The sequence below is a fragment of the Lagopus leucura genome, unplaced genomic scaffold (assembly GCF_019238085.1).
Source record: "Lagopus leucura isolate 7727_CA_CO unplaced genomic scaffold, USGS_WTPT01 Super-Scaffold_100002, whole genome shotgun sequence".
Lineage (NCBI taxonomy): Eukaryota > Metazoa > Chordata > Aves > Galliformes > Phasianidae > Lagopus > Lagopus leucura.
This window is the reverse complement of record NW_024962263.1, coordinates 50671613-50693309: the sequence shown is the minus strand read 5'-3', so window position 1 is coordinate 50693309 and position 21697 is coordinate 50671613. Positions and strand designations below refer to the sequence as shown.

Sequence of the window (21697 nt, the reverse complement as noted above, 5' to 3'; positions counted from 1 at the left end):
GAGATTCAGAAGTAGCTGATAGGATCCGTTGTTACAGACTTTACTCTGGCATCTACTGGATTTTGGTTTTGTACTCACTTTTTCCTTATTGGCAACTATTTCTTTTTTATTAATTATTGATCTGCCAATCATCAGTTGTTTGTGTCAGACTAGATTGTAACAAATACAAAAAGCAGAAGAGTAATACAATTTATCTGGAAAAATGGTGTAAATGATTTCTGTGTTGTTTGAGATCCAGTGTTCTTGTTTCAATATTTCATTTTAGGATGAAAATGAAACCGACAATGTTTTTATTGAGCCTACTTCTGACCCTGCTTCAAACCTTCAGCCAAAGAAGCCTACGGACTTTATTGCCTTTATAAACTTGGTAGAATTCTGCAGGTACTAATAATATATCTTTGTGTAGTTAAAAAGTTACAAAATGATTGGAAGAAATTTAGAGGGAGTTTTATTTAAGAGCATATTTCTGACTTACGACCATAATCAATATTTCAGAGTGGTGATTAGCTGGGAAATTGTGTTTCAGACATCTGAGATGTGGGTAAAAAACACGGTAGCTCATCTGGAGAACAGGAAACATCATTTGATTATTTGGTTGTAATTATCTTTCAGTACATGTTGTAACTTCCCATATTACACTGGCCATATATACAGTAATTACTTCAGAGACTAGAAATGGTTGTATGCCAGGTAATATCAGGCATTAAATGAAAGGAACAGTGTTGCTTGTCAGTGCAGGTCCAGCTGATTTCCTATAGCAATACTGCAGTCTATTTTGGTAATGAAATGTGGTATTTTTGTGTGTTTGTACAAATTTGATAGTGAGGTGTAAGGAGGAAGAATTTGCTTTGCACTGTGAAGCAAAATAAAGATCTTCTTATGGTTACCTTGGATGGTGGCATGTAATTAGTACCTTGCTGTCTTTGGGGGTGCATTTTAGATACAGTGCTTGTCTTCCTGGTACTAATGTGAAAGTTTGGGAAGAGAAAAAATTATGTTTGAATAACATTCTTTTTCTTCCACCCCCATTTTTTTTTTTCCGTATGATTTGTGTGTGTCTACTTTAGAGACATACTTCCAGATAAACATGTTGAATACTTTCAGCCTTGGGTGTATTCCTTTGGTTACGAGCTTATTATACATTCAACGAGACTACCTCTTATCAGTGGATTCTACAAGCTGCTTTCTGTTACAATGAAGATTGCCAAGAAAATAAAATACTTTGAGGTGAGATGTCTTTTCCCATTGGAGATGTAGAGTGTTTCATTACTGGTGGGACAGTTCTTTATATAAGTCTTTTATGCATGTATGTGCAGTGCCAAAAGTTTATTATAACTGTTACCCACTGGCTTTCAATGTTTTGTGCTGTTTCTGATATGACAGCTATTGTACAGTGACAATGTTTCATCCCATATTGTGTAGCGCCCCACAGATCCCAGAACTGTTCTTGCTGCTGCAGGTGAAAGTGCATAGAAAGCCAACAATTAGACTAGAAGCTCTGTTTCTGAAGAAACACAATCCACATGTAATGCTTGTTTCAAAATCCTGAGCAGGGAGAGCAGAGCAATGGAGGAAGCGTGCTTGCCGTGCAGACAGAGGATAGTTTGGTTATTGGAAACAGTCTGGTCATAACAGAAAAGACATTTGGGTTAATTATTCAACCTCTTGAGTGTACATGTAGTATCTTGCTCATTGATTTCCACAGAAAGTGGATGTGCTATTTCTGATATGACAGCTATTGTACAGTGACAGTGTTTCATCCCATATTGTGTAGCTCCCCACAGAACTGTTCTTCCTGCTGCTGGTAATAGTGCCAAGTGAAGCAAAATTGATTCCCAATAAATATGTTGGTACTGTAGATGCTGTCGTGAGCTGCTTGCTTGCCACCTGCACATTCACACTTGGAGATTTTCTCTTTCTTTTATGACTTATTGAAGGAAAAGGGAAGTAGAAAATTAAGTGTTCGTGGTACTACTAAGCTTTGAGAGAATAAACATACATTTTAAGTTTTCAGTGATGAAGAGTTCCTTAGTTACAGATTTGTTATGAGTTCAACTTGTATTTTATGTTTGTGCTACGTTACTACAGATTTTAACACTGTTGATTTGTGGATTCTGTTGGTAGGGTGTCAGTCCAAAGAGTCTCAGAAAAGCTACTGAAGACCCTGAAAAGAGTTCTTGCTTTGCCCTGTTTGCAAAGTTTGGAAAAGAGGTAGGTTATTTTGCTGGCTAGCTTACTTAATCTGAAAATAAGCATAAATTACTCAGTCAAAATTGTATCTTCTTAAAAATCTTACAATATATATAATAGCAGTACTCCAGCTGTTTGAATTTTACAGTATAGGAGGGTTTTAAAATCTTGTTCTTGTTTGTTCTCAGTATCGGTAACAGTGTATTGGTCACTGAGTTATTTCTCATTTGTGCGTCAAGATGATTGTGCATTGAGTACTTCATGATAAACATCTGTGGGTGGATTACATTCCAATATTGTTTTTGAGTTGTGTATTTTACGTGGATGTTAATATGGGTAATATCAAGACGTCATGAAGTTTATGACTGTTCTTGGTATATTTTTCTGAATTTTAGGTTACAGCAAAAATGAAACAGTATAAAGATGAGTTGCTGGCATCCTGTCTAAATTTTTTACTCTCTTTACCCCATGACATCATCATGCTTGATATCAAAGCATATATTCCTGCACTGCAGGTAGGTCAAAGCAATGTGTAGTTAACTTTTTTTTTTCCTTCTAAAACATGTACCAAATTTTTGGGGCAAAGTTAGTAACCGTCAAACTTTGCATTACCTCCAGCATGACAGAGTAGAAATGGGTTGGTTTTCTGGATAAAGAAGTAAATTGTCTAAGTATGCCTTTGTGCTTGACTGACTCTGTTAGTGCCTGCATTACAATAGAACAGATATGTCCTGTGCTGATTTTGAGTGAGAAATTGAGGCGACAAAAGTTGCTAGGAAGGAAGATGTTTTATAAGCTCAGAGCTTGCAAATATGGTATCTCCATTTAAATTATAATACTCATTAAAAAGGAGAACTAATGGTTTTACATTTGACACACAGAATGCATTTAAGCTGGGCCTTAGCTGTACACCGATGGCTGATCTGGGACTGGATGCTTTGGAAGATTGGTCAGCTCACATCCCCAGGCATATCATGCAACCTTATTACAAGGATGTGCTACCTCTTCTTGATGGTTATTTGAAAAACTCTGCAACTGCAGGTATGTATGGGCGATTAATTCTTCATGGTTATGCTTAGAGACTTGAACGTGACATTCTTTTTAGTCTATATTGTTGTTCTTATAGTTGGAAAACTATTATTTCTTTTACCTCCAGAAGTTCACCATTATTTTTGAACTAAGATTTCAGTGGTTTTGTTGCTGTTGTTTCTTGTGGTCATTTGTTTTAAAAAACCACGAGTACATGCATGAGGTGCAGGTATACTAAGATAATATTTATATGCTGCTTTTTTTTAATTAGTTGAACCCCAAAATAACTGGGAAGTAAGGAAGCTTTCCCGAGCAGCCCAGAAAGGATTTAACAAAACTGTGATACAGCGTTTAAGAAAAGCAAAAACTTCTTCATTGGTAAGAACATTAATGCTTTTTAGAGTTGAAAGTGAATTAATCACTTTGCAGTGCATCTCATCCTCTCTCATATGTTTCTCTTTTTCTCGGGGTTATTTTTTACCTTACATCAGTCAATTTGTTGAAACCTGTTTAACAGTGTGGCTCATAGTGCCATCACACCAACACAGTTGGAAAGGTGTCACATTCTAGGGTGAGAATGAGAGAGATGCAGGGAAGGGGAACTTCCAGAAATCTGTTTGGTTTCATTATATATTAGTCTGATATTGATTCTGACTTAACAGTTTAACTGCATACACATCAGATATTAGTTTGCACGCACAAAATGCTATTTGTGCATACTTGCTATTTGAATGTGTAACTTTCTGTTGTTATTACCTTGTGGACAGGTTCAGTCTTAGAAGTCAAACATACCAGTCATTTTGACCAGTGTCTTCTCAAGTAGCTCCAAAAAAGCGTAGTCTTATTTGTATATGCCAGGTGCAAACTTACTTTTAGGTATGAAACAAATAATTGCTTCTAATACATGTATTATGTAACTCTTTCCAGCTTAGTAGTCTTTAAACAAAATAAAGAAATTTTATATCCCACACAGGCTGTTAAAAATGTAAATTTTAGGATCTTGGGTTAAAGTGAAAAGTGTAATTTTTACTTCAGATTTCTTATCACTTTAGATTATTACATTTTACCTGTGCTGATAAAATTTTAATCATTACTTGAGAAGTGTGATTGAAAGACCACGGAATGTCTTGAAGGTGTTTTCCAGTGTTTCCTTCTGCTTATTGAAATTAATGGTGCTTTTTTGTTTGATGCTGCTCCTTCTCTTTTCTTTACTGTTCCTTTTTTATCCATACACTAGTAAGTGCTATTAATCCTTTATTCACTCTGTCAACGAACTCATCTGTAGATAGACATAATTCTTCCTTCATTAATATCAATCTTCTGAATTATTCAGGATGACAATCCCTCCTTGGAAGCAGTAAGAACTAGAGTGGCTCGCCTTCTTGGCTCTTTAGGAGGGCAGATCAACCACAACTTAATTACGGGTGGGTAACCTAAAAATATTTATATGCCTCTGCTCTGTCTCTTGAAAGTTAAGTTTAGTGACATCTGAACACCATTTTGAGAATGCATGAGTTTTTCAAGGAAAGCTATTTATTTATTTTGACAAAACTGCTTTTATTGAATTTCGAAGTTAAAGAGAACAGAGTATTAACTAACTTACAGAACGCAAAAAACCTGTGTGGAAATCTCACATTAAAGGAAGAAAAATCACCCACATATGAGCATATGGTTTTATTTACTCATACCTCGCCTTCACTCTCTAGCTGTAAAACTGTTTTGAAATCTCTCATGGTTTACAATTCCTCAACCACTTGTTCCCATCTCCTTATTATGATTCTTGCTTAATTCGCTTTTGTGACCTGTGAGCTGTGTAAAACTGTAAGTTTACTTCTTGACTTGTCAGTTTAAGGTGCACCATGGTTTCAGCAGATCCAGGTGTTAGAACTTTTAATGTTTAAATTTGTCTTTTCTGCTTTTAAGAACAATTTTATTTCTGCAAAATGACAGGATGAGAAGTAATGGCCTTTAAGTTGTACTGGGGAGGTTCAGGTTGGATATTAGGAAAAATGTCTTTTCAGCAATAGTGGTGGCGATTTAGAACAGGTTGCCCAGGGAGGTGGTAGAGTCACAATCCCTGGAGGTGTCGTGTGGATGTGGCACTGAGGGCTGCGGTTAGTGTTCACAATGAGGATATGCTGATGGTTGGACTAGAGGAAATTAGAGGTCTTTTCCAACCTTAATGATGGTACAGGGTCTGAAGGAAGTATGGCAGTTTTCCCTGAAGTACCTTGGAGGACAGAGCCACAGGTGTGGTTGTTCTCTGTGCAACTGATGGGGTCTTTATGTTGGATCTGCTTATCTGATCTGTATTACACAACGCTTATTTTTTGTTCTGATATTTTCCAAACGCTTTAGCCACCTCTGCAGAAGAGATGATGAAGAAATGTGTGTCCTGGGACACCGAGAACCACCTGAGCTTTGCTGTGCCATTTGCAGACATGAAGCCTGTCATCTACTTGGATGTGTTTCTGCCTCGTGTGACTGACCTGGCTCTTTCTGCAAGTGACAGACAAACAAAGGTATTGATGTCCACACGTGTCTTTCTTTATGCTAGCTGAGAAGTACTGCATAAAGTAGTGCCTTCCTTGTTAAGGAAGGCCTGTTTTAATCAGTTCAGAGGTACAAATGTGCTGCTTCTGTGCTGATTCATGATACTATTATTCTGATTGTGTAAAACCTAAAGAACAAACATTGCTATAAGCGCTGTCAGACAGCACTGTGCCTTTTTGAGTTAGACTTAGGATAAAAATGAAAGTTTTAAAATAACTGATCTTTGTTGTTGCTTAATGTCCTTCCCATGTCTTCCTTGTGAGTTTGTGGGCTCAGTCCAGCAGAGCACAGAAGTAAATACCTTGCTTCTCTGCTGGGTTGAGATATTGATATCCTCGAACACACAATGAGGATGACTTCTCTAGAGATGCATTTTCTCCTTTGGAAAGTGACTGCACATCACAGAGACTCTAAAATATCAGGAGTGAGATCAAGTAGAGCGTGTGCAGATCATTTGCATAGACACAATCTCTTTCTGAAAGTGACTTTTGCACAGATAGAAGTATTTTCTCAAGTACATCCTTTCTTTTGACTCTTTTCCTCCTGCCCACAATTTTGTCTTGCCTTTGGTTATGCATCCTTTACTTCCACAGGGATTTTTCAATTTCAGGTTGCAGCATGTGAACTGCTACATAGCATTGTTGCATATATGCTGGGGAAAGCATCTCAGATGCCAGAAAGACAACGGGGTCCACCACCCATGTATCAGTTATACAAACGAATATTTCCAGTACTGCTTCGTCTTGCCTGTGATGTAGACCAGGTAAAAATAATTACTCCTAAGCATTTTAGTTTGTTTCATATACCTCTGTGCATAGAAATTAATCTATAAATTTGTTTACAAATTATTCTCAGAGAGTAATCCTACACATGACCTTTTTAATTTCAATTATAATGCATGTTTTTAAGCTGAAATTCCACTTTAGGGATAGTTTTCCAGGGTTTCTGTAGAGGGGGATAGGAGCCTTTTCAAATACTTCAGTAATGGAGTGCAGTCCTGAGTGATAGCAGTGTACGTATATAGGAATGTCTTAGGAATGAAATTCCAAGATTAATTCCAAGAGTTTGTTGTATTAACTGTTCTTCATTACTGTATTTGTTTTTTGGATTTTTCTGTAATAAGTTAATCTGGGGAGAAATTGATTCATTCGCCTGTTGAATGAGCACAAAGCTACAGTCTTCAAAAATGGCATCTGGGAGATTCTATCTGCATTATTGAAAGCTGAGGAAGAAATATTTAATTCAAATATCTCAACTTGATATTTATCCTCCTTACCTAAAACAAAAGAGAAGTCTGTATGGCACGTAGGTTCAGCTCTACTGAATTTATAGGTGATAGGTGCCTCTTCAGACTGCTGCCTGGGGCCAAATGCCTGGCATTTGGATTTAATTTTTATACCAAAGAGTTCTGTTACAGTGTATGGGATACTATGTTACCCATTTAGGTGAAACCCTTTCTGCTGCCATATGGCTGAATGTAAATTGGAATAGATAATATCTGTTGGTACAAACCAATGCACAGTCATTGTGTATTGTATTACAAGCATACATCCATGCGCATGCAAATCTACTGAATGGTTCTTCATGTTGTAGTGTGGCATTATTTAATCAGGTTAACTTACAAGGTAGAACTGTTGAAATCTATTAAATTAGAATAATTTAAAGGGTTAGGATTGAGAGAGATTTTTATGAGATCAAAATACAGCTTAAAAGCAAGCTTTCCTGTTTCTCTGGCTGTATATCAGTCAGTGGTTAGTAATATTCTGTACCTGCTTCAAAGTTTTATATTGCAAGTAAGCTTGGAGATCTTTTGAGACTAGTTAAATAGAAAACAGCAAACCAGATTTATTGTTCTTTTTTTTTTTTTTTTAATCCTTTCATGCGGAAAAGCTACATGAAGCAGATTATTCATTTTACAGACCCTTTTTGAAAAAGTATTTTTTTGTTCTTACACATTTTGAATAGCAGAATAATGGAGAAACATGTTAATCCTAGAAATGTAGTTGGCTTTTTGTATTTTCAGGTAACGAGACAGTTGTATGAGCCTTTAGTCATGCAGCTCATTCACTGGTTTACAAACAACAAGAAATTTGAAAGTGAAGATACAGTGACATTTCTGGAAGCTATCTTGGTAGGTCATAGATCTTCCTATTTCTTTTTTTTTGTGCCATGTGACTTTGTTTTTAACTAGCATCACTGTACTACTGAAAGAAGCAAGAGCATATACACTGATATAATAGCAGCTTATTTTTCAGAATAAAGGTTAGCAATTTATCAATTTTATGACCATTTTGTGATTCTCAACTGTGACTTTGATGACTTTTTCCTGTTACTTTGACACTGTCAGAAGGCAGCTGGTGTCTTCATGGTCTATGTAAGAGTAATGGAATGCTCTTTTCATAATCAGTGTATACAAGGAACTACTAGAATACCATTTTTCCCCAAGCCTGAAGGAAAGTTGCTTGTGATGTGTATTTAATTTTACTTTATGCTGCTTTGATTTCGCTAGGTGAAAAAGCTTTAAATTTTATTTATGTATTTGTCTATCTATCTATTTATTTATTTATTTTTGCACTGACCTGAAGGTCTGAAGGTTTCAGGGTACTTTTTGTAGAGGAAAGTCAGTGTTAGCACAGCGTCTCTAATGCAGAGAAAACAGGCTTATCAGAAAATGGAATGCCTCAGCTACCTAACCAATTTAGAAGCTCTGACTGAGATGGGAAGAGAAGCCCGAATCTTTGAGGCTGAATCCAGTGCTGTGAGGGCTGGAAATGCTGTCCTTCCTCTGGACCATATGAGTTCTGAAGCTTTATTTCTGGGAAATTAAGCGCATTTTTAAACTACTTAAAGAAAAATTCTGTAAGCTGCTCTAACACTGCACTAAAAAAATGTTGTGGGTTTGTTGGTTTTTTTTTTTCTTTTTTCATTCTTGCAATGAATTATCTTGCTTAATTTCAGAGTGGCATAGTGGATCCAGTTGACAGCACTCTGAGAGATTTCTGTGGTCAGTGTGTACGAGAATTTTTGAAGTGGTCTATTAAGCAGACAACACCGAGACAGCAGGAGAAAAGCCCAGCAAACACCAAGTCTCTTTTTAAAAGATTATATAGTCTTGCTCTTCATCCCAGTGCTTTCAAGAGACTTGGTGCAGCGCTGGCTTTCAACAGCATCTACAGAGAATTTAGGTGAGTAAGCAGAGCTTGGTACTGTAACCAACTTGAACTAAAAGCTCAAGGAGGTGAAAAGAATTCAGTGTAAGATCCAAACAGTCATCTACTCACACTCATTCTATTCATGTATACAACAGCTGTGAAACTGTGTTGTTGAGATTATTCTTTGATTTAATTATAAATTTTTATCATAGATTTATAGTGAGTTATTTGTCTTTTAAAAGCACTCAGTAAGTCTTCACTGCCATTCTTATAGATGGTTTTGGTGTATTTTTTTATGTAGGTGTCTTGTGCAGTTTATTTCTGCAGCATTTTAATTTGTTTTTAATTATAATTTTGTAATTAGTGCTTCTACTCAAGTTTCCTATCATTTATTTCTGATTTTAAAGGGAAGAGAATTCTCTGGTGGAACAGTTCGTGTTTGAAGCATTGGTGGTATTTCTGGAAAGTCTGGCTTTAACCCATACAGATGAGAAATCATTGGGTAAGCTATAATTAGCTACAACAGAAGTGTTCCAGTTCAATTTTTATTTAAAAAAAGAAAAAGAAAAAAAAAAAATAAAGAAAGCCATGAATTAACTGTGGGAGAAGGGAATGTGCCTACTTTGCACCAATTTCTTATGGTAGAGAGCTAATTTGATATCTAGTTAAAAACTGTTTATGTCAACTCCTTGCAACAGGTAAATGTGGAAGATTTTTTTTTTTTTATGCTTAATTAAAAAAACATTTTTCATGTTTGCTACGATATACACCTTTATAGTAACAGTAATAAATACTGATAGTATTTATGATGTGAGATCTAATTTTATAGTTGCATGATGTGAAAATGTAGGTTCTTAAGAATTTTGAAGTCTGTTCTTTTAAGACAAACACAGTTCTCAAAAAGTGCAGTTTCTCTATATTCTATGGAATATTTTTTATCATTTTGTCATTCTTGGCTGCTATGTAATTATTCTGTAAGACAGCATGCATGAAGATTCTGTCACCTCCTCCACAATACATACGATTCTTCAGTATCCAGTAAATCTGCTTTTCTTTTTCCTCATGCTCTGGCTTTCATCAATTAATAATAATTAAAACAGCTGAAATTTCATGTTACAAAGCTTCATTTCTTTCAGAGAAACAGGTGGGGATATCACAGAAATAGCCCCAAATAAATATTTTGTGGAAACAGTTTACAGTTTAAGTGTAAGAGCAAAAAGAAGAATATGTGTTTTTATAGCAGAGGCCACTCTGCTATTTTGTGGTCTTGTCCTTCAACCTTGAAAAAATTGCTGTAGCAGAGAATGGTGTAGGTAACAAACATCCTGTGTGTGTCAGCCTCTTGCACTATTTCTGTGGTGATAAATGTGTTAAATTAATGGAGGTATTATTTATAGATGCATAAATGCATATTCTCTCCTTCTAACAGGTACCACCCAACAATGTTGTGATGCTATTAATCACCTGAAGCGCATAATCAAGCATAAAGCACCTGCTCTGAGCAAGGAAGGAAAACGGCGGGTGCCACGGTTAGCAGTTTGACACTCTTGTTTTTTGAATAATACACCTCTTGAACAGTGATTCTGGTTAGGGAATTCCTCCTGTGACTGCCACTAATGGACGTATATTCTCACAGTGTCGGAGGAGAAATTCTCTTTTCTGCTAATACGTCTGTTGAACTACTGGAGGGAAATGCTTGATGTGATCTTAGAGGATCATAATAGTTGTTCTTTCATCTGGTGTGGTGAGCTCAGAATGGATAGCTTCCTTTCATTTTGAATGGATGGAAGAAAAGAGAAGAAAAGCATGTTTCTCACACAGTTATGTTCAAAATAATGTCGGTAGTGGAGGAAAGTTCTTCTGAAACTTTTATTATTGCTGTAAGTATTAGCAGGAGTAGGACTACCTACAGTAGGATGTTATAGATAGCAAATAGAGACATGACAAGAAAAGTGGAAGAAGCAAGAGTGGATTCAGTATCACAGTAGATGTTCTGATTACACAGTGGACTCTCTTTTAAGCAGAAGGCTGGACTTGGAAATATCCTGAAGTCCTTTTTGACCCAAACTGTTCTGTAACCTACAGAAACTGGCAAGTAGAATCTGAGATGTATCTGAGCTTACATGTAGTGAACAGAGAGGAAAATTTGTGTTATAATTTAAATCACTTTTGTCTTCATTTGTTACAATAAGAAAGAAAGAAAGAGACCTGGTTTTGTTTTTTAAACTGTTGATATAAAGATGGCTCTCTAGGACTTCAAATCAGAGTGGGGGAAAAAGAAAAAGCAGTGTAGGCTATGCTTGTGGGAGAGCTCTTCCTTATAATGCATGTGGGTTTGGTAAGACAGATAAAAAGGATGTACATAATGCTCATGAAACACTGATTTTATTTATTTATTTCTTTATTTATTTTTCAACTGGAAGATGACAGTTTCTTGTTAGATGTCATGAATACTATTAATTCCAAATACTCTTGTTTAGGGGATTTCCAGCTACTAAGTCAGTGTGCCTTCAGGATGTTGTCATGTGGCTCTTAGTCCAATGTGGACGACCTCAGACGGAGTGTCGACATAAAGCCATGGAGCTCTTTTATGAATTTGTTCCTTTATTACCAGGTATTATAAGTTGCATTATATTATTACCTCATCAGTGACATTGACGCTGGGGTTGAATGCACCCTCAGCAGAGTTTGCTGATGACTATAAGCTGTGTGGTCTGGTTGATACTCCAGAGGGGAGGAATGCCATCCAGAGAGATGTAGACAGGCGTGAGCAGTGGGTCCAGGTGAACCTTGTGAGGTTCAACAAATCTAAGTGCAGAGCCTTGCACCTGGGTCACTGCAACCCTCACTATCAGTACAAGCTGGGGGATGTAAGGATGGAACACAGCCCTGCTGAGAAGGACTTGGGAGTACTGGTGGATGGTAAAGTGGACCTGAGCCAGCAGTGTGCAGCCTTGCAGCCCAGAAAACTATATATACTGGTCTGCATCAGAAGAAGTGTGGTCAGCAGAGTGAGGGAGGTGATCCTGCCCCTCTATTCTGAGCTAGTGTGACCTCAGTGGACCTGGAGTCCAGATGTAGAGTCCTCGGTACAGGAGAGTCGTAAACCTGTTGGAGCACATCCAGAGCAAGGCCACACAAACATGCAAGGAATGAAACACCTTTCCTATGTTGACAGGCTGAGAGAGCTGAGGCTGTTCAGCCTGGAGATAAGAAGGATCTGGGAAGACCTGAGAGCAGCCTTTTCAGTATCTAAAGGGGGGGCTATAAGAAGGAAAGGGAACACTCTTTAGCAGGATCTGTTGTCATAGGACAAGGGGAAATGGTTTCAAACTAAAAGAGGGGTGATTTAGACTGGATGTAAGAAGGAAAGGTTTTTTTACAATAAGGGTGGTGAGGCACTGGCACAGGTTGCTGAGAGAAGTACTGGAAGCCTCTGTTGGAGACACTCAAGGCCAGACTGGATGGGGCTCTGAACGACCTGATCTAGTTGTAGGTATCCCTGTTCATTGCAGGGCATTTGGACTAAATGACCTTTAAAGGTTCCTTTCAATTCAGATGATTCTAGGATTCTGTGATCCTTGCTTTCTAAATGCTGTGCATTTCTTTTCTATACATTTTCTGGGCAATATATTCTTAGAAAAAATACTTTTGAAGTAAATGTCTCCTCACTGCTGTTTAGGTGCTAATGTTGGAAAGCAAATGTGAGAATCACAGGTTTTGGGTTGGGGTTGTGGGCATGGAAGAGACATTTATTGAAGACTTCCTTCTGGTCAGGAAAAAGAACTTCTGGGCCTGGGGCTACTGTTGCGTATTGCTATGAAGGCAGCATTTGCTGACTGGGAAATAGTGGGAGCAGCTTGTACATTAGCCTCTTCCTGGTGGTTAACTTCAGTGGTATGATAACTTCTATACTAGAAGATCCAAATGAAAACACAAAATTTGACTGTGATAGTCCATTTGCCTGCAATTCCTTGTTACTTGGAAATGAGTTATTTTCCTATAGAATTCAGATGTGTTTTTTACTTCTATCAGGAAACAATTCTCCATCTTCTTGGCTGGCTGATGTTTTAAAAAAGAAAGACGTTTCTTTCCTTATGAACAAATTTGAAGGAGGTGGCAGTGATGCCAAAAGCCCATCTGGGATTCTTTCTCAGCCAACACTCCGTAATATGCAGGAGCCCTTTAGTTTACCAACTGTCATGCGGTGGATGGACATGTTCTTAGCAGCACTGGACTGCTACAATACTTTCTTTGAGCTGCGAATGATCAAGCCTCATGAAATACTGGGTGAGTGATTAACAGTTGCATTACGGTGAGTCATGCCTGTTACAGAGGAGTAGCTCCAGGAGGAGTTCCCACCTCAGACTTAAAGCCTTTGTCTCAAATATGGAATTACTGAATTTTACAGACTATCTCAAAGATCTCAATGACAGTTGTGTTCTTTGTTTGTTTGTTTGTTTGTTTTTTATGAAGTATTTTGTTAATGCTGTAACTTTAACTTTCTGGAGGGAGCTATGAGAAAGCGATGAAAGAAGTCCCTTTTTACTTCAAGCCTTTAAGTCAATTTGTGATGCTTCAGCTTGAACTGCTTTGCATTTGATTGTAATACCTTATGTAAACACTGAGTCTTAACCAAGAGGTTTTCTTAATGTTTCCTTCACTTCTGACCAAATACTTTTCATCACTGACAGCACAGTTGCATAAAAGTCTCCCGCATATAGTAGGTAGTCTGCCTGTGTCATCTCTGTCTTTATTAAAACAATATTATAAGATCTTTATTAGATGCTGTATAATCAATGGATATTAAGATGTTATAATCACAAGAGAGTTAAGCAAAATAGACTAGGATAATAAGGAGAATAAATAGAAGGCTTACCTACAGAAAGCACCAGAAGAAGGGATCTCCAGACGAGATCCTTCCCCACTGGTAGCCAGCTCTTAAATAGGTCTAGGAGTGGTAGAGCCAGGCTCCATCCCTTCCGGCAGCACAGGTGAATTGCCTTCAGCTGTGCTCCTCTGGCTGACTCATGGCTCGCCTCAGGTGATCAGAGGTTCAGGCTGTGACTCAGCAGTTCCCATACAGATGCAGTTAGTATACAGCCAAGCTATTCAAAACTATAGATTTGAAACTTTCACCCTTATTACATGTGCCTGAATGATCATTGATAATTACATGCTTATAATGATCAGTAATTAGAAAGCTACGCTTTACTGACCAGAATGTTAATATTTGCAAATTACATGCAGCTTTCAGGAAGTACTTGTGTGAGACGCTGTAGTTTTTCTGTTCATTATCTCAACACACCTGTTTTCTTCCTTATATAAAACAATATATAGAAAAGTTGTGAGCTGCTATATCATTTCTGCTTACTGTGATTCACCATAGGTGTAAATGACAGGTCCTCATTCTTGGAAGCAGTGGATTTCTTCCTTGAAACTATTGCCTTGCATGATATTCATGCAGCAGAGCGGTGCTTTGATTGCAGATCGAGAGGCAACATATTCAGTCCTCAAGAGAAAGAAGTGTATAATTACAGTAAGTGTACAATTATCGTGCGAATCATGGAGTTTGTCACCATGATCCTGGAAACATGCCAGCAGGATTTCTGGAAGGTAGGCAGTGAAATCTGTAGTGAGTAAAAGATACAAATTGTATATGCAATTAGATTGATTTTTTCACAGTGAGGTTAATTTGCTGGATATCTTATCCTTAGTGGTGCTTTGTTTCAGATTGGTAACTAAGCATCACCAGCTGTTACAATCTTTGCATGTAAGAGAAAGTATTCTGCAAAGATCACTTTTAGTGGTTGACATAGTTTTGAATAGAGGGGTGAATATTTCCTGTGTATTCCAGTAAAGAAATTGACTGTGAGATTGTTCTGCATAGAGTACTTGCAATGAATATTTTTTCAGGAGTCCTGATTGCCTTAAGTTTGTCAAGGCAATAGTTACTTAAATCAAAAAGTGACATTGTGGCAATTTTTTCTTGAATTTAGAAAAAAATGTTCAGATCTCTTAACTTGCCTAGCTTGGATGTAATGCAAACCATAATTAAAGCTATAGAATATAGTATTTGTGAAATATACAGTGCCAGATATAGTTCTGAGACTGTCTTTTGTTTTAAGCAAATGTTTAATGGTGTGCACACGGATGTACATCTGGATTTCCAGGTGATTACAGATGTATGATCAAGACTGAAATAGGCATATGTGGATATAAAAAGATTTCAATTCCAATTTGATAGCATACATCCTATGTATTTTTATAGATACTTTATTTCTATGCATTAGTACAATTCATTGAAATCCAGATATTTAATCAAAGAAAGATAATGCCATTTCACTAGAATAGTTAATGTTGCATGTTATGTTTCCTTCTAGCTAAAGGGAGCAATGCTAAGTAATGAAGAGTAAAATAGTTCCGAATGCTTTTAGGATTCCTTAAATTTTCTTTTAATGTTTTATTCTTTCTAGCTACTTGAGAAGGAATTGCTTAATGCAAACTTTGTAGAGCTTCTGGTGATGACAGTGTGTGATCCATCACATATAGGATTTAATACAGCTGATGTACAAGTCATGAAAAATCTCCCAGATATATCAGTGAGACTCTTGAAAGCTTTGATGAAATCTCCCTATAAAGAAAATTTGCAATTATGTTTAAGAGAAAGAATCACCCCACAGAGGTAAGTAGGAGCTTTTTAGTAAGCAAGTGCTCAGAACAGATGAAATTGAAATGAGAAGTGCAAAATAAATGATATTCTGTACAGTTGCAAATGGGTATCTCCACCACTCTAACATTATTGCTTCTCTTTTCTTATTAGCTTTGAGGACCTTTTTTCTGTTGATCTGTTTAATTCAGATGAGCGTTTTGATCAAGTTAGGTTTAGTGCTGTTCTTTCTGCCTGCAAGCAACTCCAGAAATCTGGTCTGCTTCATTCTGTTCTTCACAATCAGGTAACTGTTTATCCAGAAATTAATTCTGAATATTTTTATAAAGATAAAAGCTTTACACATGTAAAAGTGTAATATGAAAACTGAGAACGGAATGGGTAAATTTATGTGAAATGAGATCAACAGTGAAAAGCTGATGTTGAATGGGACCAGAAATAAATGCTTTATGCCTATTCTACAAATCTGGGTGGCATAATATTGAGGTGTGAACAGTCTTTGTCATCATGGCTGTCTTCCTCTAGTTTCTAGGGCCTGGAGGCAACTAGAATCTACCCCAAATTTTTGCTTTCATTGAGCTTTGTAGGAGCACATTTTCTTTGATCCTCAAAAATCCTGAGACATGTTTTTAAATAGCAATTCTGCAATCCAAAAAGCAGTATCTTGTTTTGTGTAAGACTGTTTGTGCTGTGAAGAAATGTTGCACCAAGTCTCTGGAACACTGGAAAGGGTGAACTTTTTTCCAAGGACAGGAATGTCCATTGGCTGATCAGAAGCAATGCAGTGGGTCTGAGTTGCAGGAAAACAGGATAGAGAGCAGTTAGGGATAAGGGTGTAGGTTACATTGCTCAGAATTATTATTTCTAGTAAGTTTCTGATTGTAGTCAAACAATTAGGGCAATTTAAAGAAAACATTAAGCAGAAGGCATAAGGACTGAAAGAATTTGTCAGCTGCTAAGCATGTGGCTACATTTGGCAAGTAACAAACCCATTTCATTTCTGTGTGTACTTGCCATCCATCTTTTATGTCTGAGAATCTAGAATTGAGATTATAGCACAGCAGTTCTCAAGGAACTGCGTGGCTTACCTCCTAAAGCTCACCCATTCTCATTGAGCTTTTTATTTTGTTCCTGCAGTATTGTTCTCCTCTCCCAGATTTTTTTCAGATCTGAATCATTTGGAAATGTTTTGAACCTTGTGCACTGCACAATTTGATTAAAAGCTTTGCTGTTCAATTAGAAAGGAGTCTTGTATGTATTTGCATTGCTTTATGAGAAATCACAGAATTGTAGGGGTTGGAAGGGACCTCCAGAGATCATCGAGTCCAACCCCCCTGCCAAAGCAGGTTCCCTACAGCAGGTTGCACAGGTAGGCATCCATGCAGGTCTTGAACATCTCCAGAGAAGGAGACTCCACCACCTCCCTGGGCAGCCTGTTCCAGTGAAATTGGCTTGGAATTTGTGTTTCTGTTACCTAGACAGATAAATTAAAAAGTCTTTGTGTTATTTTTTCAGCTTATATTCATTGGCACTTTTTTTTTCCTATAGGGTGAAAGGCCTCATCCCTCAATTGCCTCTAAGCTTCTTTCAGTTGTTTATAAAGGCATTGCACCTGGGAGTGAAAGGAGATCTCTTCCAGCAGTAGACATCAGCAGTAAGCGATTAGCTGATAGACTCCTGCAGCTTGCCTTTGCCATTGATGACCAGGTAGGATGTGGTTCTCCAATCTGAATACTTCATCCCAAACTTTCTATTTTCAGGAACTATCCTGTAGAATAACCAGAATATATATATTTTAGGTAAACAAAGCTTTATTCATACTCCTACAGAGGAGCTACAAATGCTCTCTGGCTTAATCAAGGGACAAAGGGAAATTTTAAGTAGCAAGCATTTCAGTATTTTGTTTATGCTTTATTACTGTATTTCATGGTAACATGAAACCATTTGAGATGGGAGCTTTTTTAAAAAAGGCAGTGTGGTTGGTTTTGGTTGTTGTTTTTTGGGGGGGCATTTTTGTTGGTTTTTTTTTTTTTTTTTCCAGGAAATTTGTGAAACTAAATACATTTGAGATAACTCTGGTGCTGTCTTACATTTTACAGTGTGAGGAACTAGTAAGTCTGCTGTTGAACTCGGTGGAGTTATCTGTGCCATTATCTGAAGCCTCAGAGAGAAACTTTGTCAATTTTTCTCATGGACAGTATTTCTACAGCCTGTTCTCAGACACCATTAATCAGCAGCTGCTAAAAAATCTGGATGTGGTAGTAATCCAGCTTATGGAATCATCTGTCAGCAATCCCCAAATGGTATTAAACTTCTAACATTTCCATATGAATTTGTCCTTTCAAATAAGTAGTAAAGCTTCTTTGTTATGGTTGGATGTAACTGAGTGTCTTCAGTTGCACTTGGGAAGCATGGTATTGATAGGGCTTTTTAGTGGTTTATTTTGTGTTTTTTTTGTTTGCTTTGTTTTGTTTTGGGTTACAGCCTGTTGGCACTGACTTCATGGTCCTTGGCAACCTGATTTGAGTGGAAAATGCTTGCCTGTTAATTACTCTGAACTCTATGAATTTCAGGAATTTTGCGTAGTACTTCATCTGAAGAATATCCTTTCAAAGCAAGTCTGATCGTTCCCATTTTTGTGTACTATGTAAAGGGCTGCATTGTGAAAGATTAATGAGTAATACAGTCCTTTGAGGCATTTATTCAGTTTTATGTGATTGTTTAGTTTGGTAAGAAAAAAAAATATATTTAATGTACCCATACAAATTCACTGAAATCACAATCCTGATGACAATAATCCAGTTGAATTGCTAACTAATATAGAGGAAAATGCAGAATTCAGGCTTAGAAGTTGGTGATAAGTAGTAATTTGTCACATCTTAAACTCTTAAAGGAAGAGGATTGGAATGTACTTGTTCATAACTTGTTTGAAGTTTTATTTCTGTTTTCAGAGTTTATGCAAGTAAGTTATATATGTGACTCTCCCATTTCTCAGTTCCGTGCTAACTTGTATTTTCAAATATTGATCCTCAAAGTTACTCTGGGTTATTATTTGTTTCTCTGTATTCACACAAAATGTATTGGTGCTTGATTTAAACAGGAAGGAGTATGGTAGGTGTCTCTTTTTGAAAAGTAGGTGCTTCTAAATACCTACACAGTGACTCCTGTATCCTGTTGAGATTTAAATCTAGCATTGCTGTGTGATGCAGTAAATTGAAAATCCTCCCCTGATGTGTTAGCTTGACTTAATTTGAAAGTTCCTTTACTAAGTTCTTATTTTCTGTTAAGTGTAGTTTTAATTAAGGATTTGGAATAGAATTAAGATTTTCTAATTTTAGATCCCATCTTCAGCTTTTTCACAAAGTCAAATTAGGGGGGTGCTTCTAATTTCGGTGCTTTTAGGACAGATGGTAACTCAGACAAACAGATCTGTCTGAAGCTGACAGGATATTCATCGTCTTCCCTGAATGAGCACTTTTTGCTTGACTTTCTCCTGAATCTGTGATTTGGTTTTTTGTTCTTCCCCATGACTGACCATACCAGTTAGGAGATAGTATCATCATGTTGCTTGGAAGGCAAGAATCTGTGTTGCTTTTCTTTTCAGGTTGGAAGCATTTTGAATGGTATGTTAGATCAGAGTTTTAGGGAGCGTACCATACGCAAGCAGCAAGGAGTAAAACTGGTCACAGCAGTACTGAGAAACTGGAAGAGGCTTGACAGTTGGTGGGCCAAATGTGCATCTCCTGAGAGCAAAATGGCAGTCTTGACTCTGCTGGCAAAAGTTCTCCAGGTATGCATTGTTTTGTAATGGCCAGGTAACTTTCCTAATTCTGTAGAATATAGCTTACAGGAATGGTTTTCTTTGTTTCTCTTATATCTGGGGGGAAAAAAAGAAGGAAAAAAAAGCTGAGTAATGACAGTCTGCTTAGTTGGTTTTTTTTTTTTTTTTTTTTTTTTTTTTTGCAAAGTACAAAAAATATTTGGACAGGCAGAAATTACTGGATTTTGCTCTTCTCCCCGCCAGCTTTCTTATTTTAGCTGCTCACGTGTTTTTCTGCTTTTCTGCCTTCTGGAGAATTGACACAAGCATGGAGAGAAACTTAGAAAATGAACAGCCTCTGGTACCATTCCTTCTTCCTTGCTGGCATCTAGAAAGTCACAACAAAGCAGCCTAAATCAATATTGTGCAGAAAGGTTTTGATTCTTAGGGCCTCTAACTTTGGTTACATTGGGGTTTTGCTTAGTGTTGTTTTTTTTTATTATTATTATTATTTTATTGTGAAGACAGAATTTACCTACTTAGCCCATTCTTTTTATGAACTTGTAAAAGTAGCTGCGTTTAAGCACACAAATATTCACTTACTTGAGGACATTTGAAATCGTAAATGTCATTATTTTCAACTTGAATCTTTTTGAAGGTATGCTTTGGGGGCACATATTGTGAATTGTACTGCTGTATTCATTGCTGGTAAGGTGACTAACAGGGAAATCTAGCTTTGAGATGTAGCTTGGTTTATTTTTGAACTGGAAAATATCCAGCATGTAAGCTTGTTTGTATAGCATAGGTGCTTTTAGAATTCTTATTGATAGTCCTTCTAAAATCAGAATCGCAATATATGTACTTTCTGTTCATTCAGTAGATTTTTGGAAACATAATTCTACAGCACATGGGTTGTTTTTACTGTTCACTAACGTAAGGATTTATCTGACTAGTTCAGAAACAAATCTTTATTTTTAACTTCTCTTTCATTCCAGATAGACTCTTCAGTTTCTTTCAATACCAGTCATGAAGCATTTACAGCTGTTTTTGATACCTATACCAGTCTACTTACTGATCAGAATTTAGGCTTAAATCTGAAGGTAAGTTGCTCACTTAAGTATCTTCCCTGATCTGTCCAGATTAGAATGTTAGTGGTTGATAAAGTCTCCTGTTATTAGAGTTAAATTTTTACCTTAGTTTGCAGATGGGCATTACTTCCATTTTTTTTTTTATTTCCCTATTCAGCTTCCTAAAAATTGTGAATAATTTTATTTTAGTCAGAAAGCAATGTCATAGACGCTGTGCTTTTGTTTTGGGTGTAACTTCATTTTTTTTCTATGAAAAATTTACTGTCAGTTGCAAATAGTTTATAACTGTAAAGTGTCATTTTTTTAATCAGGCTTTGAGCGTGGAGTGGCACTTTCTAAATGTGAAAATATAAATAAGCAATGAGGTCCATCTCTGTATCAGACCAGTAACTGCTATATGTGATTTGGTCAAGAGAGGGAGACAGAGTACTGCATACTGAAAGTAGAAGTTATAGGATGACAGAATCACACGGAATCACAGAATTGTAGGAGTTGGAAGGGACCTTTAGAGTTCATGGAATCATAGAATCACAAGGTTGGAAACGACCTGTAAGATCATCTAGTCCACTGTCTTCTCATTACCACTGCTACCACAAGCACTAAACCATATCTCACAGCTCCTCATCCAGACGCCTCTTGAACACTGCCAGGGATGGCGACTGCACCACCTCCCTGGGCAGCCATTCTGGTGCCTGTTCCAGTTCTGAGTCCAATCCCCTCCTAAAGCAGGTTCCCTGCTGTAAGGCAAACACATAGGCATTCAGGCAAGTCTTGAATAGCTGCAGAGAAGGAGACTTCACAAAGCTTCCAGGCAGTCTGTTCCAGTGTTCCATCAGTCTTGCTATAAAGAAGTTCTTCCTTGTGTTAGTATAGAACTTCCTGTGCTCCAGTTTTGTCCCCTTGCCCCTCGTTCTTATTACTGCATGCCACTGAAAAGAGTCCTCCCACACTTCAGATATTTATAAACAGTTATGAGATGGTCTCTTAGCCTTCTGTTCTCCAGACTGAAGAATCATGGAATCATAGAATCTCCAAGGCTGGAAAAGACCCACAGGATCACCCAGTCCAACCATCCACCCATCTCCAACAGTTTTCAATAAACCATGTCCCTCAACATAACATCCAAATGTTCCTTGAACACCAGGATTGGTGACTCCAACACCTCCCTCCACCAGCCCATTCAAGTGCCTGACTAGTAGTAATTCCTAATGTCCAGCCTGAATCTCCCCTGGCACAGCTTGAAGCCATAAGTCCC

The 21697-nt window shown here is 37.3% G+C and overlaps 1 protein-coding gene across 1 annotated transcript in view; it reads left to right on the top strand.

Annotated features, from left to right (window-relative positions):
* Nucleotides 1–21697, top strand: part of PRKDC (protein kinase, DNA-activated, catalytic subunit) — a 104434-nt gene that overhangs the window by 32389 nt on the left and 50348 nt on the right. Inside the window, 22 exon segments of the mRNA XM_042869484.1 lie at nucleotides 266–381; nucleotides 1068–1227; nucleotides 2125–2211; nucleotides 2586–2705; nucleotides 3072–3231; nucleotides 3491–3597; nucleotides 4553–4643; nucleotides 5578–5741; nucleotides 6383–6535; nucleotides 7796–7903; nucleotides 8731–8957; nucleotides 9332–9426; nucleotides 10354–10453; nucleotides 11405–11538; nucleotides 12960–13214; nucleotides 14314–14540; nucleotides 15401–15609; nucleotides 15748–15880; nucleotides 17143–17301; nucleotides 17694–17897; nucleotides 19199–19384; nucleotides 20350–20454. Of these exon segments, the coding sequence (XP_042725418.1) occupies nucleotides 266–381; nucleotides 1068–1227; nucleotides 2125–2211; nucleotides 2586–2705; nucleotides 3072–3231; nucleotides 3491–3597; nucleotides 4553–4643; nucleotides 5578–5741; nucleotides 6383–6535; nucleotides 7796–7903; nucleotides 8731–8957; nucleotides 9332–9426; nucleotides 10354–10453; nucleotides 11405–11538; nucleotides 12960–13214; nucleotides 14314–14540; nucleotides 15401–15609; nucleotides 15748–15880; nucleotides 17143–17301; nucleotides 17694–17897; nucleotides 19199–19384; nucleotides 20350–20454 (3300 nt within the window).